Source organism: Gopherus evgoodei, chromosome 8 (assembly GCF_007399415.2).
Source record: "Gopherus evgoodei ecotype Sinaloan lineage chromosome 8, rGopEvg1_v1.p, whole genome shotgun sequence".
Classification (NCBI taxonomy): domain Eukaryota; kingdom Metazoa; phylum Chordata; order Testudines; family Testudinidae; genus Gopherus; species Gopherus evgoodei.
Genome location: NC_044329.1, coordinates 100,865,079 through 100,890,807, shown reverse-complemented (window position 1 = coordinate 100,890,807; position 25,729 = coordinate 100,865,079). Strand labels below are relative to the sequence as shown.

Sequence of the window (25,729 nt, the reverse complement as noted above, 5' to 3'; positions counted from 1 at the left end):
ATACAAGTAGACAGTACTATGTGATGAAGTTCAGAGTTCTCTCACTGGGAAAAGTTACTCAGCCTTTTGGTCTTCTCTCTTATCCCTCTGTGAGAAACTATATTCTGGTATATCCTTCATGAAAGCTAAATTCATTCTGAAAAACGACAGCACAGCACAGGTCTACATGTTAAATTGCTATATGCACATTCACTAATAATGTAAACAATGAGCTGTCTCTGCAGTTAAAACGAAAAATTTCCCGCATTAATATTACCTCAGCTCTGTGGACTAAAGTAGTGTTTCCCAACAACCCATCTGTGGACAGGTGCTGGTCCCTGAGATCTCACTGACAGTTTAGGAAGGCAGCAAGCTGGTTCCTGGTATCAGAAAGGTTGAGGAACACTGTTCTAAAGCCACCCAAATAAATCCCCAAAGCCAATCCTGCTTATGCACAAATTCTTGGAAGAATTAAACGAGTGTGATAATATATGTAGGGTCATTTCATATTCTAAACTGTTGTGGGGTAATTGTTTTGCACTATTTCTCTTCACCAGTGGATGAACAAACTACATATATAATTCTGGTCAGTTCAAGGTTAGAGAGTTCTCTGGGCTTGAAACATTCTATACTGAGGTGCGTTATTCTTTGGTGATAGTTGGCTGCCTGCTGCATTGACTGAAATAATTTCTGGTACTATTATTGTCACATCTTCCTGTATTCTCTAGATCAATGATTCTCAACCAAGGGTACATGTACCCCTGGGAGTACACAGAGGTCTTCTGGGGGGTATATCAACTCATCTAGATATTTGTCTAGTTTTACACTCAGCTACATAAAAAGCATTAGCAAAGTCAGTACAAACTAAAGTTTCATACAAACTTGATTTTACTGCTGTATATACTATACACTGAAATGTAAGTACAATATTTATATTCCAATTGATTTTAGAGTTATTGGTAAAAATGAGAAAATAAGCCATTTTTCAGTACTAGTGTGCTATGGCACATTTGTATTTTTATGTCTGATTTTGTAAGCAAATAGTTTAAGTGAGGTGAAACTTGGGGGCACACAAGACTCAGTGGTTTGAGCATTAGCCTGCTAACCCCAGGGTTGTGAGTTCAATCCTTGAGAGGGCCATTTGGGGCAAAAATCTTTCTGGGGATTGGTCCTGCTTTGAGCAAGGAGTTAGACTAGATGACCTTCTGAGGTCCCTTCCAACCCTGATTTTCTATGATTCTAAATCAGACTCCTGAAAGGGGTACAGTAGGCTGGAAAGGTTCAGAGCCACTGCTCTAGATCCTTCTCTTTCTGAAACTCTTACCTTTTCCCCCCTCCCTCTGCAGTCTACCTGAGCAATAGTGTTAGCCACTCACCATCCCTTCAGTAAAGCTAATATTGGGTTGACAGACTGAGAGAAAAAAAATATTTCCTGAGGCATAATTTACTCCAGAATTGTTAGCAAAGCTAAATTCCATACACTGCCTTCCATATACTGCCACTGTAGCTTAGTGAGAACCTGAGTGATATGTGCAAGGTTGCTATGCTGCTCTTGTATTGCTCCCTGAGAACAACCTCAGGTAACAACATATGTCAAAAATCAGAATTCCAGCCCTCCCCTCCTATCCGTGACATGCCCTCCAACTCTAGTCCATCCACTCTTTAGTTTCTCTTTTGTCACATCCCTCAAGATATACTCCTTCCATGATGCCTGCAAGAAACAAGTCTATAATGAAGAAATACTTAAAAGAAATAATATATGCCTAAAAGCTAGTTACGTGGTTAGGCTTACTGCTGTAAACCCTATCCTTTCCCAGCCCACTCCCGGTCTATTGATTATGATGCCTGAGTTTGGCATCATGTCTAAAATAATGCAGTTGGTTCTTATTTGTTCTATAAAATACCTAGAACACTTTTAGGTGTTGTAAAAATATTGAATAAGTTGTATAAGAACATAAAAATTGCCCAGAAAGATCAAAACAGTGGTCCCTCAAGGCCAGGATCCTGTTTCTAACCATGGCCAGTATCAGACACTTAGAAGCAGGTACAAGAAACCCTGTAGTAGACAATTACAAAGTAAGGTTCTTCCCAACTCCCTTTAGTTAGTGACTGGTTTATGCCTTGCAACATCAGGGTTTATATCCCTTCCAAACACTGATTATTTTAATCCTTACTAATGTAACTCTGGATGTTCTGATCCATACAAGCAACAACCCATTTATTGAAACATTGGCCTCTGCAGTATCTTGTGGCAACATGTTCCACAGGCTAATATACTGTGTGATAAACAAGCCATTTTTATCTTTTAAAAATATGCTGCCTTTTTATTTCCTGGAATGCTCCCTGGGATGGCAGCACATGTTAGGTGCAGCTCACTTGTACCTATGACATTGGGAAAAAATGCATGAAACCTTAGGTGAAACACTTAACATTATGGGCACCTTCAAGTTGTCACAAAGCATAACATAAGCAAAAAGCCTAGGACTTTAGAACCCAACTAGGACCTGATCCAACTTCCGCTGAAGTCAACAAGATTCTGTTGAGTTCAAAGGGAGCTAGACTGAGCTCAGATGCAGAACAGAAGGGTCAGCAGTGTTATCTCCACATCCTCCTCTCTCCTCTTAAGAAGTGTGCAAATATTATTCCCTATAGATTGCCACAGAACGCTCCCTTGTTTAATATGAGGAACACAAACTATAATTATAATGAGTAAAACAAAACAGGCTTAATTTACCAACCCAATATTAGCTTTACTGAAGTGTTAAATTAGGGTGATTTTCAAGTCAAAACTACTGAGCATGACCTGTATTTCAAATCCTATTAATCTGCCATTAGTATTCAAACAGCTAGGAATCTCTGATTAATGTTTTGATCTTGGATTGGAAGTCTTAAGCTCCAAAGTGAAAATATTTACTTATGCAACTAACGCTTTCTAAGCGTGTCTCCTCTTAGCTGAGGCACTAAATACACTGCAGCATTTTCTACAAACGGGGAAAGGAAGCCATCTATTATAGCTTGGTTTTACGGCTCTGTAGGGATAGGTTACCAAATACAGCTTTAAAGGTTGCTATAGTAGCTGTTCCATTACATAGTCTTTTACTGTGTCATTCGAGATAGAAGTATGAGTCAGGAAACAGTAAATCCATTTTACAAAGGATGTTTCAGATCTACTGCTGTAACCCAGCTACAAGTAACAATCAACATTCTCCATTTACACAAGTCATGGGGACACCCATTGTTTCAGATTGCACAGGCCACAGAGAAAAGGAATGGACTGACATGTGAACTGAGGTGGTGGTGAGACTAGGATAAATACTGACTGATGCTTATTTTGGGCTTATAAACATAGATGTATTGTATTTACTATAAAGCTGTGCTTCTTTCAAGCATAACATCCCTAATCAGGAATACATTAGCTGAGATTTTCAAAGCAGTCTAAAGGGATTGCATCTTTCTTTAATTACAGTGGAAGACACCTGCGTAAACTTCTCAGACTGCTTTGAAAGTCTCAACCACTGAGCCTGCTGCAGCTATTTCATGGATCTGTGAACAGTTAATGGGTTCTGTGTCACTTAACATCCACACAAAGAAACATATGGGACACCCGATTTTCTGTGGCCCACGTCTCCAAGGGCTGCTACTGAACAGTTTTTTCTCACTTCGATACTTCCTGATACAAACCATACAGTAGCAGCCTAATCCTGTGGTTGCCCTTAGAGTAGATAACTGCCACGTCATAACTATATCCTTCTAAAAAATTAAATATACTTTAAATCCTATCACAAGGCTTACACTGGAAGTAACAAGTTATAGGCGGAAGAAAGGACCCCACTTTTTCTCTGTCACAGAGTACCCCCATGCTTCCCTCTTGCTCTGTGTACACAGACTGCTTAGACTCTGCTTTTAAACCTCACATGTGGTATTTACAATTCCCCACCCTCTTATCTACAACAACATACAATTCCTCATCCCCTTAGGCCTGGGACAGGAGAGGGAGGAGCTCTCTCTGGGCTCTGCTGCTTTCTCCCTCCCCCTCCATGCCTACTTCCTTCCTTCATCTTGTTCTACTCCCTGAGCTAATGTGTTAATTAGTGTTTTACTCTCCCAGTCTGACCCATTGTAATCTGTCAATTAGGCACAGTTTCAACCCCCAGTTTTACTCTGGGGCAATTTAATTGGTGATCCAAGTGCAGGTACTGTCACTGTTGTCCAGCACTGTGTCCCATACCTCCCCCCAGTCACCTGACAAAGATTTTTCTTACCCTACACTCTCCCTCCCTTACCAGAAAGGCTTCCTTGTGGGGTTCTTCCTCTGTGTTCTGGATGATATCCAGGCCCTCCTTATAGAGTCTTCCCTTCTCCACTGGCAGAAAACACTTAGAATTGTGGGGGTAACTTTCACCAACTGTTTTGGCCCACAGGTCCTCACACCATTGATCCTCCAGAGTGCCTCTTGATCTGCTCTCACCTCTTCTGCCTCATGGTGGGACCAGTGGACCCTCCTGCCATGCCCTTGGTTCTCCTATCCCGCCAAACTATACCTGAGTTTTTCCCCTTGGTGCACTTGTCGGGTGGTTCCAGGGGCTACCCAACCCACATTAATAAGTTCAAGCTATCTTTATGCGTTGGGCCTATGTCCTTATTTTCCATTCCCTCCCCTTCAGTGTCTCAGGGGTCTCCCCTTTTGTCTACTAGCATCTACACGTTCCCCCTTGTTTTCCTTCGTGTCCCCCTCAGTCTCCAAGGAAACTCTCTTGTTTTGGCTTGTCTCTTCTTGTCAAGAGGCATTTCCCTACCTGGGGCCCCCAATGCCAGCTTGTCTTCCCAAAAAGAAGGGCCTCCAGTTGGTGTCCAACACAATAGGGAGGTGTAACCTATCTACTACCCCTACCTGTTTCAAAGTGAGCCTCCCATGGACCTCCGGGGTACCTCTGCCACAGGAGAGCGCTATTTATCCCTATAGACACACACTAATTTCAGACTACCTGTAACCATCCAGTGGGGTTTAACCAATGCCCACTGGACCAGAAAGCAAGCTGGAGCTGTGCTTACCAGGCCCCTTTGACACTTCCTCCCCACCATTACAGAAATAGTAGACAGTTTCTTTTCTTTCCCCTGCCTTCAAATTCCAGCCTAACCACATAACTTGGCAAAACCTTGCATTCCATGTATGGGCAGTTTCTTTTTACATGTCCCTGCTGCCCACTCTGGTAAGAGGTAAGTGTATGAGTACTTGTCCGAGCTTCTCTGGGCTCTTCTCTCTTCTTTTCTACACACTTCTTCCCTTGATCTGATCCCCTAAATGGTCAGCCTTCTTTCCTGGGGAAGCCTGCCTTTGCAATCTCCTCTGTCAGTTTAACTGCTTCATCTAAGGTACCTAGTTGATGCTGTTTGACCCAGACCTATATGCTCTCGGGAGGCTCCAAAAATCAGATCATTCCTAATCTCCCCCATAGTTTGGGTGTCCAGTTTCAGACATCAGATGGCCAAATCTGCCAGTTTTGGGGTGAATGCCTGGGGCCACAGACCCCTCCCACATCCATCTCACAGCTTAGAACTTCTGTCAATACTTTTCAGCAGACAGGCTCACCCAATCCAAGATGGCTGCCTTCACCATCTTGTAGCCTAAGGCCTGCTCATCATTTAGATTGGTGTAGACCACCTGGGCTTCCACAGTCAAATAGCGGGATAGCCACGTGGCTCAGGTTCCCCTCTCTCAGCCTGCATCCATACCCACCCTTCCAAAAGTGCCCATTAAAGCACTAGGGTCATCCATAGGGGTCATCTAACAGAGGTCAGTCCCTGTATGTTGTTGCCATTTCCTGCCATGGGACTCATCACTCTTTGTTATAACTGCTGCTGCAGTCATTTGCTCTTGGATGAAGTCATAGAGGCTCTTTTGCTGGTCTACCTGCCAGGCAAGCAACACTTGCCTCTCCAGGTGGTGTGACTAGTGGAAGTTTTGCAGGGTCGTCTGCATTCCCGTTTGCCGTTCCACCAGCCATTGCGGGCTCTCCTCCGTCATCCAGACTGCCGAACCTTCACATCGGCCTCTCCCCTAGAGGCTCTCTGTCTGTCCAGGATCTTACCTTGATCTGTACAAGTCCACACAAGTAAGAGGGTGTCCCTTCTGCCTGTCTTTCTCTGCACATTCAGGCTGCTTGGAGACTCTCTACTCATAAACACCACCCATGGTGTATTTTCAGTGTTCCCCCATCACCTTTATAAGTGCAATAATATATAATTTCTCAACCTACCAAGGCTGGAAAAGGGAGGAGATCTCTCTTGGGCCTGCCCCTCTCTCTCTAGATCCCCCTGCCACTTCCTTCCTGTCTTGTTCTACTGCCTAGGGTTAATTAGTGCTTTACCTCTCCCCAGCCCATTCTAATCTGTCAAACAGGCACAGCTTAGCCCCTCTCCCCCCAGCTTAGCCTGAGGTGATTTAATTGGTGATATAATGATCAGAGTGTGGGCACAGCTGTTGTTGCCCCACATTCTGCCACATCCCCCATTGGCAACGTACAAACAAAGGAAGATAAAGTCCCTACCATCATAAACTGACCATCCAAATCAGACACATAATACAGGCAAAAAGAGCAATACTCCCCTCAGGGACCATTCTGGAAGCCTGACAGATAGATAGCCGTTAGTAGGTTGTTGCTAAATGGCTTTGCAGGAGAAGTGGTTTTGTAAGGTGGGTTTCTTCTCTTTGCCTTTCCCTCTGTTTGAAATTGTAGCTATTTCTGTGTTCTGCTTTGTAGCTGTGGTCATTCACTTAGGCAGCTGGTTTCTGCCACACAGCATTGGGTTTTCTGCTTGGGGATTGTGAATAGGTCCTACTCCTACATGCTGAAGCACAAAAAGGCCATGATGATGGACAATCAAAGTTCAGTGCTAGAAAGGCTTCCATGTAACACTTGCACGTGTGGAGAGCTCACGCTGTTCTATCCAACTCTAATGTACGTTTCTGTGCTCACCTCACTTTTTGGGGTGGCCCTTTGCTCTCTATTGCATCTTGTCCATCTGATCCCCTATAAAGCCACTATGGGATGGGCAATGAGGTCTTACACATACACCTGCAGGGACTGCTTTAAGATCAGTAACTACAACACAACGTGTACTGTACTGTTAACAAATGGTGTCTGTGTCCCTCACAACAACAAACTAATGGAAGAATACAGATAGAATTTTTAATGACACTTATTTTAAAAGCCTTATTTTAAAATTTCCCCTCATTTTCACGTCAGAAATAGTTCTGCAGAAAAGACGTAGACCCAATTTAATTTCAGGGGATATTTACCATGATTTATTTATTTAAATAGGTAGAGAGCAATGAGTGTTTGCAGCCTGGTTTCATATAGTTGAGAGATATAAAAGACTCAGGGGATTTCTCCTCCTTTCATGCTAACAGATTAGTGATCAAATAGCAATGAGTACTGTTATCAAAACCAAAAAGAGTGTGAGGTCACCTACTAGTCTTATTATTATTTTAGTCGATACTTAATCTGTATTTGTCGGGGGGGTTCCCCTAAAAAGGAAAGAAAAACAGAGTCCCTGTCTACTGTAATTTCCTTCCTCTCCCTGCAGACTTGCATATACAACTCAACAATCGCAACCTCAACCCATAGCTAACACTTTGTATCATCAAAGCACTTTACAGGTGGTAACTAGTTAACCATCACCACACAGTGGGAGGTAGAGCAGTATTATCCCCATTTTACAGATGGGGAAACTAAGACATAGCAAGGTGAGCGACTTGCCCATGATCACACAGTGAGTCAGCAAGAGACACAGGCTTAGAACTGCGCCATCCGTGGCTCCCAGTCCTGTGCTGAGTCTGTTATATAGTACTCCTCTCCCAAGGGCGGCTCTGTGTTTTGTGCGGCTCCAAGCACGGCAGTCAGGCAGCCTTCAGCGGCGTTTCTGCGGGAGGTCCGCTGGTCATGTGGATTTGGCGGTGGTGCTGTGGGTGATCTGCTGGTCCCGCGCCTTCGTCGCACCCGCTGCCGAATTGCCCCCCAAACCGTGGGACCGGCGGACCTCCCACAGAAATGGGCGCTGCCCGACTGCTGCCCTCACAGTGACCAGCAGCCTTCCCCCCGCGGCTTGCCGCTCAGGCACGTGCTTGCTGCGCTGGTGCCTGGAGCCGCCCCTGTCCTCTCCTTCTTTCAGTGCTGTTGTAGGGTAGTCAGGAAACCACTAGGCTGTGTCATTTTCAGACAAAAGCTTCAACCCAGGGTATTAAAGCAGCAGGAGGAGAAGGCTGGCAGGTGAGAATGCAGACTATGCCCTGGGGGGCATAGCTACCTCTTGGCTCTACGTACTTCATCTATTGCAGGCATACTCATCAGACCAGTCTGAGCAGTGCTGGATTTTGTCTTGGCAGAAGGCCCTAGGAATGCAGGTGCAATACTCGAAAAACACCGGTGTGCATCTCCACCACTGAATCCCGCAAGGAGGGCAGCTCGCCACTAGGGTGAAAAAGAAAACACGGACCATTGGCTCTTCTGCTTTTCTTACATGTTACATTTTAGACTTTACGTTGGCAGATCTGAATTCTCACCTAGCAGATACTGATATGCACAAGAAAGAAAAGCTTTCACCCAGCACCGGAGTATTTAACCTTAAGCAGCCATCTAATTTCTTAGCGGCAGTAGATACTGGTAGGTACACAGACCTGCCATGTAAAAGAGTCTCTCAGTCAGTACTATCTCCAGAAGTCAGGAACAGTTAGTTAGCTACCAGTAAGAGGCGCAGTCAGTTAACATTCATGACACACAAATGCCATTACTTAAATGTTACTATCTGTATATCTGAAACTAGCTATTCTAGATGCAGCTGCTGATATGCATCAGTTCAGGTCTGCATGTTGTGGCTGAGATTTTTGAAACAGTCTAGGTGATTTCGACACACAATTCCATTGATTTCAGTGGAAGATGTGTTTACTTTTCCTAGATTGCTTTGAAAATCCCAACCTTTAGCTTCAATTTTCAAATATGAACTTCTTTAGGTGTGTTAAACTCCAACTGGAACTTAGTAAGCTGCTGTAAACATTCATAAGAATCAGCCATTAGTTTTGAATTTTCACGGCTGGCTACAGTCATTTTTTGAGACAAAATCAATCCGAAGTCAGCGTACACCAGAGAACGAACGGCTCAAGAGATTGGCAATGGGCTATGAAGCCTTTCACCTCTAGGCCGTTAGTCTGAATATGGCCCAAGTTGTTAGTGATCAAGAGTTATCAGCATCAGATGTCTGCTTAGCAGCGTAAGTGAAATTAAATTGGTGGTGACAATCCAATGACCATTGAACAGATGTCTACATAAAACCACAATACCTGGCATGCTTATTGAGAGTCTCAGCAGACAGACTAAGGACTGAGCAGGTCATAGAGCCTGAATGAAGGGCAAGGTTGAAGTCGCTTTGTGGGATGACGTGAGGAAGTCTGCACTGTTGTTACTCACGTTCTATCTATCTCAGGGGTTCTTAAACTGGGGGTTGGGACCCTTCAGGGGATCGCAAGGTTATTACAAGGGAGGTTGCAAGCTGTCAACCTCCATCCCAAACCCTGCTTTGCCGTCAGCATTTATAATGGTGTTAAATATATTAAAAAAGTGTTTTTAATGTGTAAGGGGGGGGGTCACAGTCAGAGGCTTGCTGTTGAAAGGTGTCGCTAGTACAGTAGTTTGAGAACTACTGATCTATCTTGTGGGTAAAAGGAGGATGTCAGTCTCTGTGGTTGTCAGTCCACCATCCTTTACAAACACCAAGCCCTTTAACTATTGTTTACATCAGTGAAAAAAAGTGGCTGACTTACAGGTCCCCTTTTCATCAGAACAGTCTCCACAGTCATTCGCACCATTACACTTCTGATCAGCATAGATCCAGTACACAGCGTTGCTGCAGCGGAAGATCAAGTATCCTGGAAGGTTACTGGGCAAATCATCTACAAGATGAGACACCTGGAGATAGTGAAATGTTCTAACTTCACTCAACAACAGTTGGACATAAATATAATGGCTGAGAAACCGATTATTAGCTATTAATATGACTTCACACGTCTCTGTTCTCCTTCCAAGCAAGGATCTCAAAGCTCTTGAAAAATATAAAACTACGTGGCCCCCCTGGTAGATAGAGGGAAATGTGCTTATTCCCCATTTAAGGATGGGGAAACTGAGGTACTGAGCATTTAAGTGACTTGCCCAAAGTGTCATGGGAAGTATGCAGCAGAGCCAGGTGTACAGTCCAGATCTTCTGGATCCCTGTCCGCTATTTTAACAAGACCATCTGAACCATAAATCAAACCCAGATCTTCCACATGCTAACACGATGCTCTGTCAGTAGCCCATTTAAGCAAAGGAGGAGGGAGGCCTCCTGGTTAAAGCGCACAAGTGCAAATCAAGGGACCTCAATTCTTTTGTTTCTAGTTCTCCACAGACTCCTGGTGCAGCCTTGAACAAACTGGTCATTTAGCAGATGGGTTATGAAGTGTTCTGTTCAGTTATTCTGTGCCAAAGTAAGCTCTGAGTAAGGAGGAACATGAGGAAACCAGGGATTGTGAGGAACATGCACAGGAGGACTGGAGAAACCATCACAGGGGGAAGATGTTAAAAAAAAAGAGCTTACTACATAATTTCTCCTGCTCATCCTCTCCATTAACACACTCTCTGATTCTGTTGCAGATCTGACTGGCTGGAAGGCAAGTCACTCTGTCATCACACAAAAAGCCAGTCTGGTTACCTGAAGTCACACAGAAACGGTTTACTAAAAAGAAATCAGAAGATAAATGAGCTCAGATACTGATTTATCTAACTAGGGTGATCAGAATTTACAGGGACAGTCTGATATTTGGGACTTTGTCTTATATAGATGCCTAATACCTCCCACCCCGTTTTGATTTGTCACAATTGCTCTCTGGTCACCAGATCTAATAGACATTTCCATGTTCACCAAGAGCACACGGGCAAGACCAAAAAGATGTTTTTAACCAGAAGAAAAACATGCGGAATTTCAGGAATTCAGCTGCCATTCTGGAACTGACCAATAGTCCATTTATACATGGATCCTACCTGCTAACATGCTCTACTACACTAGAGTCTTAAGTGTATTAAAATGTGATTATGCCACCCACACTAAGTACTACAGAGTCACAAGAATCCTATTAAAGGACAAGTGTACGTTCAAAGTAGCACTTGTCACCAAGAGTTTGGAATGGAACAAATTCATCTCTCTCCTTCTCTTCCTCTCCCGTCTCCAAGTTTCAAGTGGCAACTTCTATGTCTAACTTATTGAAAAGTTAACACTTTGGCTGGAGATTAACTAACTATTTTAGACAGAAAAAAATAACAGACTGACCAGGAGTGGGTGGCGAGAGTCCAAAGGTGACGGTGAAACCAATGACAGCACCTACGACACCGAGTGCAAGCAGTGCAATCATGGAGATACAGAGGCATCTTCGAGTACAACTTAAACATGCACTGCATTCCTGGCAGCGATCTGTGACAATCAAAGGGAACTAAATGTCACAGGATTCACAAGTGACGAGCTGGGGTTAAAGTGAGCTGGACATTGTAAACTGTAGTTTAAGCAGACTGCAAAATTCTCACATTCATTCATTCTTCAGAGCTTTTCCCAAAGGTTTTGAGCAAAGAAGAACTGGAAATATTTGAAATTCAAAACATGTGCTGTGTTGGTTAGTTTCATGGATCACAGGGTATCATTTTTGTTACATGATTGGCTGTCTTATGGCACTGAGCAACAAAAGTGCACATACGGGCAAGTATAATTTAAAATTGAGAATTCACATTGTTATTGGTTACTACACCTCTACCCCAATATAATGCTGTCCTCAGGAGCCAAAAAATCTTACCGCGTTATAGGTGAAACTGCGGTATATCAAACTTACTTTGAGCCGCCGGAGTGTCCAGCCCCGCCCCCCTAGAGCACTGCTTTACCGCACTACAGCCAAATTCGTGTTATATTGAGTCACTTTATATCGTGGTAGAAGTGTATTTAGAACAGGATGGGCAAACTATTTGGCCTGAAGGCCGCATCGGGTTTCGTAAATTGTATGGAAGGCCAGTTAGGGGAAGGGGTCGTGGGCCAGCCCTATCTGTCCCCCCCAGGACTCCTGCCTGATCCAACCCCCCCTGTTCCCTGACGGCCTCCCGCTCCATCCACACACACCCGCTCCCAGTCCCCTGACTGCCCCCTGCCGCCCCATCCAATGCCCCTTGCTTCCTGACCGGCCCCTGGGACCACTGCCCCCATTCAACCCCATTTCCCCCCCGACCACCATCCACACCTCTGACCACAGACCACCACCCTGAACTCCCCTACCCTCGATCCAACCCTCCCACTCCTTGCCCCCTTACTGCGCTGCCTGGAGCCCCGGTGGCTGGTGGCGCTACAGCCGCGCTGCCTGGCTGGAGCTGGGCCACGCCACCACCGCCGCTGCTGCCACCACACAGCACAGAGACCAGGTAAGGCCAGGCTCTGCATCTGCACTGCCCCAGGAGCTCACAGCCCCGTCACCCAGAGCATTGGAGGAGGGGGGACAGGCAGGATGGTCTCATGGGCCAGATGTGGCCTGCGGGCTGTAGTTTGCCCACCCCTGATTTAGAATGTGCTTTCCGTGAACATCTGATCTTAACATTTGGTTTTATAACTACTCATTATTATTTATTATTTGTACAGCAGTGTTGCCTAGAAACCCTCGTCCCGGACCCTCGTCATTGTGGTATGTGCTGCACAGACACAGAACAAAAAGATGCTCCATGCGCCAAAGAGCTGACTTGTGCTAACTAAGCTTGTTCACTAGAATATTTGCAGCAAAACGAACACAAACGGAGTTAAACTCAGTCAGAGCAAATTTAGGTTTAAAAATTAAAATGAACATTCACCAAAGTCTTTTCACCCCTCAGCTCTGCTTCTAACATCTCAAAAATCTCTGAGCATAATCGATTAAGGATTTAGTCTATGTGGTCTCTCTCTGTCAGCACACTCCTTAGTAATGCTGTCAGTGCCAGCAGACCAGTGACACAGTAAATTGAAACAGAGGTGATAATGTGCAAGAGCTGAATGAAAGGTTAAATTCAAAACTATACCAAACATATTCAAGTGTAATGTGAAAAGAGAAGAACTTTGCTCCACTACAGTATCTTTCCTCCAGGAAGCTCAAAGCCCTTTACAAAGGTGATGGACAGGGGCGGCTCCAGGCCTCAGCACGCCAAGCACGTGCTTGGGGCGGCAAGCCCCGGGGGGGACTTGGCTGGCCCTGCGCGGGCGGCAGGCAGGCTGCCCTCGGTGGCTTGCCTGCAGAGGGTCCGCTGGTCTCGCGGCTTCGCGGGAGGTCCACCGAAGCCATGGGACCAGCGGACCCTCCACAGGCAAGCCGCAGAAGGCAGCCTGCCTGCCATGCGTGGGGCGGCAAAATTCCTAGAGCCGCCCCTGGTGATTGACCCTACTATAATAAAATCTAAGGTACAGCAAGCTCTTGTCATTTTACAGATGAGGGTAACTAAGGCACAAAAGAGTTAAATAACAGAGAAAATCAGAGGTAGGGTTAGGAACAGATTCCCAGGAGAAATCCTGGCCCATTAAATGAGTGGCAAAACTCTCATCAAAGTCAATGAATTCTTTGCATCAGTCTTCACTGCAGAGGGTATGAGGGAAATCCCCACACACAAGATGTACTTTTTAGATGACAAATCTGAGGAGTTGTCCCAGATTGAGATGTCAACAGAGACAGATCTGGAACAAACTGCTAAATTAAATAGTAATATGCAGCATCCTACCAAATTCACGGCCATGAAAAACGCGTCACGGACCGTGAAATCTGGTCTTGTGTGTAACTTTACCCTTTACTATACCAATTTCACAGGGAGACCAGCATTTCTCAAATTGGGGGTCCTGACACAAAAGGGAGATGCAGAGAGGGGGGTCACAAGGTTATTTTAGGGGGGGTCGCAGTATTGCTACCTTTACTTCTGCGCTGCTGCCTTCAGAACTGAGTGGCTGGAGAGTGGCAGCTGTTGGCTGGGCGCTCAGCTCTGAAGGCAGCACCCCACCAGCAGCAGCGAAGAAGTAAGGGTGGCAATACCATACCATGCCATCCTTACTTGTGCACTGCTGCTGGCGGCAGCTCAGCTTTCAGAGCTGGGTTCCCAACCAGCAGCGGCTGCTCTCCAGCTGCCCAGCTCTGAAGGCAGTGTCGCCACCAGCAGCAGCGCAGAAGTAAGGGTAGCGGTACCTCAACCCCCTTACAATAACCTTGTGACACCCCCCTCCATTCCTTTTTGGGTCACTACCCCTACAATTACAATACTGTGACATTTCAGATTTAAATAGCTAAAATCATGAAATTAATTATGTTTAAAATCCTATCACCATGAAATTGACCAAAATGGACTGTGAATTTGGTAGGGTCCTAGTAATAAGTCACCGGGACCAAATGATTTTCACCCAAGAGTTCTGTAGGAACTCAAATATGAAATAGCAGAACCACTAACTGTGGTAGATAACCCAATGCTTAAAATCAGCCTCTGTACCAGGTAACTGGAGGACAGCTAATATAATGCTATCTTTTAAGAAAGGACTCCAGAAGCGATCTTGGCAATTACAGGTCAGTAAGCCTCACAAATTGGTTGAAATGATAGTAAAGAACAGAATTATCAGACACATCGATGAATATAAAATGTTGGGGAAGAGTCAAAATGGCTTCTGTAATGGGAAATCATGCCTCACCAATCAATGGACAGAGGTAAATAGCAGAGTGCCCCAAGGGATCTGCACAGGGACCACTGCTGCTCAACATATTCATAAACGATCTGGACAAAGGGAAAACAGTGAAGTGGCAAAGTCTGCAGGCAATACAAAATTACTCAAAACAGTTAAGTCCAAAGCTGACTGCGAAGAGTTACAAAGGGCTCTCGCTAAACTAGGTGCTGGGCAACAAAATGGCAGATGAAGTTCAATGTTGATAAATGCAAAATAATGTACATTGGAAACCATAATCCCAACCACAAATAAAAAAGATGGGGTCTAAATTAGCTGCTCCCACTCAAGAAAGAGATCTTGGAGTCATCATAGAAGTTCTCTGAAAACATCTGTTCAATGTGCAGCAGCTACCAAAAAAATCTAACAGAGTATTAGGAGCCATTAAGGAAAGGGATAGATAATGAAATAGAAAAGATTATAATGCCACTATCTACATCCATGGTACCCCAACATCACAAATACTATGTGCAGTTCTGGTTGCCCCATCTCAACAAGATATGTTAGAATTGGAGAAGATTCAGAGAAGCAAAAAATTGATTAGGGGTATGGAACAACTTCCATATGAGGACAGATTAAAAAACTGGGACTGTTCAGTTTAGAAAAGAGACAACGAAAGGGGAGTATGATAAAAGTCTATAAAGTTATGAATGGCCTGGAGAAAAAGTATTATTTACCTCTTCACATAACATAAGAACTAGGGGTCACCCAATGAAATTAATAGGCAGCTGGTTTAAACAAAACATCACATAGTCAACCTGTGGAACTCATTGCCAGGCAATGTTGTAAAGGCCAAAAGTATACCGGGTTCAAAAAAGACTTAGATACATTCCTGGAAGATAGGTCCTTCAATGGTTATTAGTCAAGATAGTCAGGGGTGAAAGCCCATGCTCTGAGTGTCCCTAAATCTGTGACTGAAAGAAACTGGGACTGGACAACAGGGGGATGGATCACTGGATAATCCCTCTTCAGTTCATTCCCTCTGAAGCATCTGGCACAAGTCATTGCTGGAAGACAGGATACTGGGCTAGATGGACCATTAGTCTGACCCAGTATAGCTATTTTTATATCCTAATGGAGCAGGATGTCCCCTTAGGACATCATGATTCCTACTGTCACCACTAGCACGTTACATTCTGTTATAGGGACACAGCCAATACTAATGAGAAATTGTTACAGAATAGACCCTCAGAATGACTACTTACATTTCCAGAGAAAAGAATTAGAGAGTTGGCGTTGTAATAGGCCATTTCAAAGAAAAAAGAAAAAACAAAGCAAAACCTAGGAAATCAAATGCTAAAACTGCATTTTTACAGCTTTAAGGTTACACAGTTAAGTGCCCAAAAGTCAGGAAATGTGAAAGTTAAAGCTGAACACAAATCCTTAACTCTTCCCTTACACTTCCATATTATGTCTACAAATTCAGCATCACACTTCCATAGAATCATGTTTCTAAAGTAATCGGGGGGGGGGACCCAATTTCAGTATGTTGTTTGAGAAATAGTATGTAGTCACATAATTAGACTATCATAATGCATCAGTCCAAAGGAGTACAATTAAGTTGTATGTTCCGCCTTACTTTTTTTCCTGACCTTGAGTGTTTAACTGCAAAATCATAATGTTGCATTAACATAGTGTTTGCATTTCATTAGCAATTTGTCAAGTGTCAGCTGTGCTCAGTGATGTACAAACATGAATGAAAGCATAGTCTTTGCCCCACTGCTGCTGAGATTTTGGCCCCATTTGAAACACACACAATTCACCTTTGTACAGAGAGTGCACAGGGAACCGTTCATCTCTAAAGGCAAACATTTCAGAAACTCATGAGCGTGTGAAAATAGAATGTGTGTTTGTGACACTAAAGTGTTTACAAACATTAAGTATAACGATTGCAACCAATGCTACCACTGTGAGAAAGATAGCAGTAAAGTGCCACTGCTTCCTGACTTGCAAATATTTCCTACTGAATTTTATTATTTTCACATTTTTATTTTTAAATGGACAATAAACAACAATGGCTGAAGTTGGCAATGCAGATGTGACCCAGATGAGTATAGGACTTTTTTTGAACCCCTTAACAGCTAGCAGGGCGTTTAGACATTCTTCATAAGTCTCTTCCTTCACAAAATGATTCCATTGCTACAAGATGTTGCATGCAGTACTATGTACCAAATAGCATGCCATTTCCCTAGCAGCAAAAGGCAGCTTATACTCATCAGTTTTATATTCTAGACACTTTTCCTATCATTAGTAAAAGAAAAGCCACTCAAGAAACTGTAAAACATTACTTGTATTTTATATTATGTAGATAAAAATGTATCTATTGATTTCCATTTTCTTTACCAAGCCACTCAATTATACTTTATTAATTACCTCTTTCTTCAGAGGACTTTGTTGAGTCAAATGAGATTCCACCAAAACTTCTCTATAAATAACAGAAATAAAATACATAGCTTAAAGAAGCAATGTTTACAGGTAATTTCAAATAATGTTAGTTACATTTTTCTGGTGCCTGTGTCATTTTATATGGAAATACATTTTATATATCTCATTACCTTTATATAAAAAGAAAGATCATTTCATCTTAAGATGTGGAAGATATTTCATTAACAAAATGGTTGCTAGATCGTCTTTCCATCTCGTTCACCCATTTGTAAAGCAAAAGCTAATACAATTTCAGCATTTCAGATACATATTTTTCTTTCAGTGGAATTACTTTTATGTATAAACAACTAGATATTTTACAGCAACCAGCAGGAAAGAGGCCAGACAAATTGAATGAATATCAGCATTCTTTAAAAAGTCATGACATTTTTCAAAGGGGATAAAATTACCTGAGGATGAGTTCTGTTCATATTTAGGTATAGACACAATGTTTTACTTAAATGGAGTTGAAAAAGCCTTGGAATTTTTTTCCAGTACAGGGTTCAGCCAGGCCATTTGCAGGCAGATCGTCTCTTTAATATGGTTCTGTTTTAATGAGTCTACACCATGAAGGGCACTGCTTCTGTGTTACCTGGTTACTAAGAGAAACAGAGGTAGACAGGAAAGAGTCATTCTAATCTATAGTCATACACATATGATACAGGTCATGATGGATGGCAGGAGAGGCAGCATCAGCCTTTTCTCTGGTTCTGGGCGGAAGTGAGAGAGAGTTGGGTGGTCATAGCCTGGTCCCTAGTGGACACATTAGCAAACACCACACAGCTCACTCCGCACAACTAAAGCTGCACTTGGAGGTGGGCTGGCAGGGTAGGAGGTGCTTTGGCAGAGCTGCAGGAAGGGCGGTGGTCGGTCTGTCTGTCTGCAATAGTATTAGCCAGCCCCAGCCAGAATGCTGAGTGTTAATAAACAGACTAGAAGTTACTGTGGCTGCAGGCACACTAGGTAACTGCCACAGAGCGTTGGCGTAAGATTTCCGGGAATGCTTGTCCCCGGGCTGACTCAGCTCCCACTGCCTGCCAGGAGAGCAGAGAGGCCCAGGGGCACTTTGGAAAAGCCCATCCTTCAAACCTTGCCTGTCTGAGTCCATTTTTCATCTTTCTGCCTTCAGTGTCAGGGAAAGACACTCCCTTTGGTTTGTGGGAAAGTGCTAGAAAGGAAATAGACGGCAGCGCCATGATACGCAGCCTCAAGCTGAAAGGATGATTAAAGCAACCAAGGACAAATGTGTGTGTGGCAGGTAGGAAAGGGATAGATCCTCTCCCCAGAACAAAGGCACCATTAAGGACCCTCCTCCCTCATGGAATCCCAGAGCCCAGGCTCCCGCCCTAGCCAAAATATCTACAGTGCAATTTTGTAGCCCTGCGAGCCTGAGTCAGCTTACCCGGGCCAGCCTGGGGTGTTTTATGGCAGTGTACGTCCCTTTAGGATCTGAATTTTCAAAGGTGCTCAGCACTTCCGAGACTCCAACTCTTGGCAGGCCTGATTTCCCTCTTTTACATTGGCATAAAGTAGGAGGACCCTCCTTCAAAAAATCAGAGTTAGAACCAGTGTGAGGAGAATCAGGCCTGCTAAGAGTCCATGAAACAGGGATAATACTTACCTACCCTGGAGGGGTGCGCAGGCTCAGTATGTATTGGTACCATGCTTTGAAGCAGTTAAGGGCTCTATATAACATAGATAATACTCCAGCCCCTCTGCTATAGCTTTTGACAGCAGTACATAGCAAACCACCTGAACAGGAATTTTCTTCCCCCTTTTCTTTCCTTTCTAGTTTCAGCGTGGATTTTGAAAACAAACCCAAGAACTGATGGCAGGATTAAAAGAAAGAGCCAGTTAATTTAAGCCTAATATTCAAAACTTTCAGAACCACTACCACCGCACCTTTTTCTGTGTATCTTCCTTCCAGCCCTCCCTTCCCCTCATTTGAACTCCACTGCTATTTGACCCAGGCTTTATCTTTCCCTGCTGGTGGATGTGAGCCCAACACCGGGTGCAAGTAGCAAAAAGACAGACGCTGCTTTGCTGTAGCCTGCAAACCCAACTTTGCTGGCACCAGCTCCTCTCTGAAGATGTGTCGCTGGGTCAGGGAAGAGAGCCTGTACTGCTTCCTTCCCCAACAGCATAAGAAAAAGGAATTAGTGTTTGTTTTATTCCAGTATAGGACATTGGCTTAGGTCTAAGGTCTTACACATGTCCATCCTCTGACCATTTCCTCCTCTTCAGGAAGTAAAAGAATAGGAGCTGGCATGCAGAGCTGGCCAAGGTTTTCTGCCGCCCCAAGCGGCGGAAAAAAAAAAAAAAGCAGGTTAGGCAGCAGCTCAAACAGGAAGAGAGGGACTGAGCAGCCTGTCACTGTAGTGCTGCCCCTTTGTATTGGCCACCCCAGGCACCTGCTTCCCTCGCTAGGGCCTGGAGCCCAGGGCCGGTGCAAGGAAGTTTCACGCCCTAGGCAAAACTTCCATCTTGCACAGTCCTACCCCCGTGCAGCACCTCCCCACCCCAGTTCTCCTCTGCTCTGCATCCTCCCTGAGCACCCAGCCCCGCTCTAATTCTCCTCCCAGGCTTGTGGCGCCAAACAGCTGATTGGTGCTGCAAGCCTGGGAGGCAGGAGAAGTGGAACAGCAACTGCATGCTCTGGGAAGAACTGTTGTAAAAAAAAAAATAAATAAAAATTGGGAGCACCGCTTTTTGGTGCCCCCAAATCTTGGCACCCTAGGCAATTGCCTAGTTTGCCTTAATGGTAGCATCGGCCCTGCTGGCAAGGCACACATCTTCCTTCCCCCCAAATTCCATCTCTACTGTGGGAGCAGATCATACTTTACCTGGGGGGTGAAATGTGTGGGGTCTGTGTGTGATGTGGGAGGTAAAAGGGAGATTGTTCAGGAAATGGGGTGACCCAGGGATGTGCAGGAGGGCAGGGGATGAAAACAGAGCTGGAATGCTGGTGGTCAGTGAAAAGAAGGTAAATAATGGGGACAGCAGCGGCTCAGAGAGGTCAGAACTTTGTCTGGCAATGCAGGTACATCATGTGACTCCTAGGTAAACCAGTAAGCATACAGTAATACCTACAAAACAAATAGCTCAGGGCACCACTGTTCTTCAACACTCCCACATGCTATTTTACTAGTGACTTAGCAGAACAGAGCTTACTGAGGACAACAGCCTCTGTCAGAGCAGGATTTAATTTTCTGGACAGGGTGTAAGGCCTATCACCTTCTTGGAAATGTAAGGAGGATGGGTTACATAAGGACACAGCTAGATAGTGAGCGAGTATGCGGACTGTGATTTAGGGATGGGCATATACACAGCTATTGCAGTGGCAAAGTTTAAAGTTATTGTCTGTTTTAATGTGATAGCACCTGGGGCAGAGGATGGTTATCTGAAACAGTGAAATAACTAAATGAATCATCCTCACAGGCACTAAAGCAAACTCAGTTGCTGAACCTCTATGTCCACAAAGATTAGTAGTGAAAAGGAAACATTCCAAACCAGAAAAGAATTAGAAAACAAAGATCTGTTTTAACCCAGAGGTAAATGCAAATAGGAGAGACCCTAGGAGGCACTATTTACATTAACAGGATAATATTACTCCCAGCACAGGTCTTCAGAAGATGCTGCTTTTTTCTGTAGTGTAGATCCAGTTAGAATTACTTTGCTTTGACAAGGGAGAAGCTAAGCTGTATCTTAATCATCCAAATATTGAAAGGTCATCACTATAAGGAAACTTCAATTTTCTTTCCAGTCTTTTGCTCTCTAGCTCAAACATATCCAAAGAAGGCCTGAGAGACTCTGGGTACGTAAGCTTTACTGCTGGGCCCAAACATACATCAAACATCTAATGAGATATGGTCACACTTCATTTGTGATGGGACCCTAGGTGATGCATCAGTTTCTACATATCTAAGCACCTTGGGCTACCCTTTACCTACCAGTTCAAATTTCCAAGCCCACTGCACATCTTAGGTCAGCCTCTGGCTCAGACTTATGCTCCCCTATTAGTTTAAGATTTCCCCCTGCAGCCTCAACAACATGATAGATGCTGTCCAAGCATAAAGGGCTAGTTCCTGCCTAGGCAAGATTTACTGCTTAAATAACTGTTTAGAACATACTTTGGGGGGGGGGGGGAGAGAAGAAGCACTGAACACACAAGCAGACTGGTGCAATAGAAGTTTGTTATAGATACTCCAAGCAAATCGTTTACAAAAATACTACATGTAATAGTCAAAATAGTGATCTAGTGGTTTAAAGAGCTTTGTAATATCCTCAATTAGGGGTGCCATTCCTCTTTGGGAAGACTACTGTGTTGAAAAAACAAAGCTACAAGTGACGTGGCATGTGGTCTCCTTGCAGTTTTGGATATGCTAAATATCCTAAGTTTAGACCTAAAATTGTGGTGTAAATTAATGCACAAGGATTTTCAATTAGATGTTCTGGTACCAGTGATGCTGAGTGTAATTGTCCATGACCACAACCCATGCAGAATTTACAGCTGCTGTTGAGAAGAGTAAGACAATAACGAAGTGCCTCTATAAAAAATAGGTCCTCCCAAGTGGCTCTTGTCATATAAGCTTTTTTTTTTAAAAAAGTGTTAAAATAGGAATGACAAAAGAATTTAGTAAAATCCCCAGAGAGCTCAGGGAGGCTAGTTATCCACCATCCTCTTCTGGGACCATTCTGAATAACTTGAATGATCTTACCCCACATGATCACACAGGGCTGCCCGGGGGGGGGCAAGTGGGGCAATTTGCCCCAGGCCCTGGGCTCCGCAGGGGCCCCCAAGAGAACGGACAAGGCTCCCGCCCTAGCCCGACCCTGCCTCTGCCCCTCACCTGGAGCCTCAACAGATCCAGCAGCGTCCCTGAACAGCAGTGCATGTGGCTCCTGCGGGACTCCTGAGCTCCCAGCCCCGCCCCCTTACCATGTGGTTCTGAGCGGGGCGGAGCTCAGGAGCCCCGCCGGAGCCATGCCGCACCGCGGTTCAGGGACACTGCTGGATACAACGTGCTAAGGCTCCGGGTGAACGGGGCACCAGGGGTAAGGGGCTAGGGCCGGGGGAGGGGGTTGGCTAAGGGGCAGGAAGTCCTGGGGACAGTCAGGGCACAGGGAGGGGGCAGAGGTGGGGGGGGGCGTTCAGGGAAGGGAGGGGTTGGATTGTGGGTGTTCTGGTGGTTTGTCAAGACTCGGGGGGGGGTGGATAGGGGTCGGGGCAGTCAGGGGATAGGGGTGGGGTCCCAGGGTGGTGGTGGTGGGTCTCTTGGGGATGATGAGGGGGCAAGGAACAGGGTAGGTCGGGGATTCTGAGGGGGGTGGGCAGTTGGGGGGCAGGAAGTAGGTGGGGGTCAGATAGGGGGCAGGGCCAGGCTGTTTGGGAGGCAGAGCCTTCCCTACTCTAAAGCTCATTCAGCAGTTTGAGGCTTGCAGAAGAGCCAAGCTGTTAGCTTTTCCATTAGGGCTACCATCCCTTTCACTTCTCAAATGCCAAATTATAGTCTATATTTAATTTCAGTGCCATAGAGAGATTCATGTCAGGGGAGAATAGCTTCATTTAAAATTAGCCACTGGGGGAGGGATCACATGAGAAGAGCAATATCCTACACCACCTACCTCCTTCCTGACCCTACCAAGGAAGACACCTCCCCACCCCCACCCCCGGGCATTCCCTGAGGCTTCAGAGGATTTAATTCAGTGGTTCTCAAACTTTTTTGTCCTGGTGACCCCATTCACCTAGCAAACCTCTGAGTGTGACTCCCCCTCCATACATTAAAAACACTTTTTTGTATATTTAACACTATTATAAATGCTGGAGGCAAAGCGGGGTTTGAGGTGGAGGTTGACAGCTCACGACCCCCAGTAATAACCTTGTGACCCCCTGAGGGGTCCCAACCCCCAGTTTGAGAACCCCTGGGTTAATTTAATTTTAGCACCCTGTGTCCATTCACATGCATGTGCTATTTTGAGCATGTCAGTTTTCACAACATAGGCTCATCCCAGATTCTGGAACAAGCTCAAATGCTCAGTTCATGGAGTATGTACATAAGCTATACTAAAGACAAACCCACAGTAACCGTTTCCAGTTTGTGAGGGATCCCCTGGAGCCAGTCTCTAGGAAACAGATAAATGCATGGAGGCTAAGTCCATTAATGGCTATTAGCCAGGATGGGTAAATACTAGTGTCTCTAGCCTCTGTTTGTCTGAGGGTGGAGATGGATAGCAGGGGAGAGATCTCTTGATCATTACCTGTAAGTTCACTCCCTCTGGGGCACTTGGCATTGGCCATTGTCGGTAGACAGGATACTGGGCTGGATGGACCTTTGGTTTGACCCAGTATGGCTGTTCTTATGTTCTAACCTAAATGAACCCAAAGTTATGGAGACATATGAGTCAAGAAAGCCAGCAGAGTATGAGAAACCTGGAAGAATCTCTGACTGGACGGGCTCAGGCGTTTGGTCACACGCTGAGGTGGTTCAAAAGTTTTGGATCTTTTTAAGCAGAATTTTTTAGTGTTTCTTTAAACAATCAAACACAGCAAGCAGCAAACATTTGGCCGCACCCTTCTGAAACCCCAAACCATATTCAGGTATCAGAGGAGTAGCCGTGTTAGTCTGGATCTGTAAAAGCAGCAAAGAATCCTGTGGCACCTTATAGACTAAACAGACGTTTTGGAGCATGAGCTTTCGTGGGTGAATACCCACTTCCTCAGATGCATGTAGTGGAAATTTCCAGGGGCAGGTACATATAGCTTGCTTGCTAGCATAGAGATAACGAGGTCAGTTCAATCAGGGAGGATGAGGCCCTGTTCTAGCACTTGAGGTGTGAAAACCAAGAGAGGAGAAACTGGATCTGTAGTTGGCAAGCCATTCACAGTCTTTGTTCAATCCTGAGCTGATGGTGTCAAATTTGCAGATGAACGGAAGCTCAGCAGTTTCTCTTTGAAGTCTGGTCCTGAAGTTTTTTTGCTGCAGGATGGCCACCTTAAGGTCTGCTATAGTGTGGCCAGGGAGATTGAAGTGCTCTCCTACAGGTTTTTGTATATTGCCATTCTTAATGTCTGATTTGTGTCCATTTATCCTTTTCCGTAGAGACTGTCCAGTTTGGCCGATGTACATAGCAGAGGGGCATTGCTGGCCTATATTACATTGGTGGATGTGCAGATGAATGAACCAGTGATGGTGTGGCTGATCTGGTTAGGTCCTGTGATGGTGTCGCTGGTGTAGATGTAGGCAGAGTTGGCACAAATACAGACAGATATCTTCCTTTCCAAATGCAAACGGATGGACATCATACCAAATGGACTAAAGATAAAAATCCACTGCTATCTACATACTACACAGACCACAGTGAGAGATTATGCCATATTCTATCAAAAAACTGAGGAACCACCTGATCAGCATCCTATACAGCAAACAGGAAAACATCAAAAAAGAGCTCTCCAACCTTGAGACTCATTAATAACCAAACTTCTATACAAACGGACTTCACTAGAATAAGACAGGAGATCTACATTACTCACTTCACCTCTCTACAAAGGAAAAAGGACTGTAAGCTGTCTAAACTCCTACCTGCCACAACCGTGGTACCCCTAACCCACCCAGCAATATCGTCAACCAATCCAACTACACACTCAGCCCAGAAGAAAAGTCTGTCCTATCTCGAGGACTCTTTCTGCCCTGCCACCCCCACCAACATGATACAGTTCTGTGGCGATCTGGAAGCCTACTTTCGCCGTCTCCGACTCAAAGAATACTTCCAGGACAACACTGAACAGTGCACTGATACACAGGTGCCCTCCCACCAACAGCACAAGAAGAAGAACTCCAGATGGACTCCTCCTGAGGGTCAAAATGACAGTCTGGACCTATACATTGAATGCTTCCGCCGGCGTGCACAAGCAGAAATCGTGGAACAGCAACATCGCTTGCCTCACAACCTAAGTCGTGCAGAACGCAATGCCATCCACAGCCTCAGAAACCACCCTGACATTATCATCAAAGAGGCTGATAAAGAAGGTGCCGTTGTCATCATGAACAGGTCTGACTACCAAAAGGAGGCCGCCAGACAACTCTCCAATACCAAATTCTACAGCCACTTCCCTCAGATCCCACTGAGGAATACACTAAGAAACTACAGCATCTACTCAGGACACCCCCTACACTAACACCAGAAGAAATCAACATACCCCTAGAGCCCCGACCAGGGTTATTCTATCTACTACCCAAGATCCACAAACCTGGAAATCCTGGACGCCCCATCATCTCGGGCATTGGCACTCTCACTGAAGGACTGTCTGGATATGTGGACTCTCTACTCAGACCCTATGCCAACAGCACTCCCAGCTATCTCCGTGACACCACTGATTTCCTGAGGAAACTACAATGCATTGGTCACCTCCCAGAAAACACCATCCTAGCCACCATGGATGTAGAGGCTCGCTACACAAACATCCCACACACAGATGGAATACAAGCTATCAGGAACACTATCCCTGATGATGCCACAGCACAACTGGCTGCTGAGCTCTGTGCCTTTATAC

The 25,729-nt window shown here is 45.0% G+C and overlaps 1 protein-coding gene across 1 annotated transcript; it reads right to left on the bottom strand.

Moving 5' to 3' along the window:
- Positions 1-8,066: 8,066 nt before the first annotated feature.
- Positions 8,067-19,495, bottom strand: LDLRAD1 (low density lipoprotein receptor class A domain containing 1). The gene is made up of 6 exons (XM_030573981.1): positions 17,589-19,495; positions 17,128-17,179; positions 11,335-11,475; positions 10,606-10,743; positions 9,797-9,925; positions 8,067-8,450 (listed from the first exon to the last, which is right to left on the bottom strand). The coding sequence occupies exons 1-6, from the start codon at positions 17,607-17,609 to the stop codon at positions 8,305-8,307; spliced, it is 627 nt and encodes a 208-aa protein (XP_030429841.1). The 5' UTR covers positions 17,610-19,495; the 3' UTR covers positions 8,067-8,304.
- Positions 19,496-25,729: the final 6,234 nt, after the last annotated feature.

Bases quoted from the DNA above. Each gene is read 5' to 3' on its own strand.
- LDLRAD1 (XM_030573981.1), bottom strand. From the start codon at position 17,609: ATGAACAGAACTCATCCTCAG. The intron at 17,180-17,588 runs GTAATTTTATCC...TGTTATTTATAG, and splicing joins TGAACAGAACTCATCCTCAG to AGAAGTTTTGGTGGAATCTC. The intron at 10,744-11,334 runs GTCAGTCTGTTA...ATTTCTTTTTAG, and splicing joins ACTCTCGCCACCCACTCCTG to TAAACCGTTTCTGTGTGACT.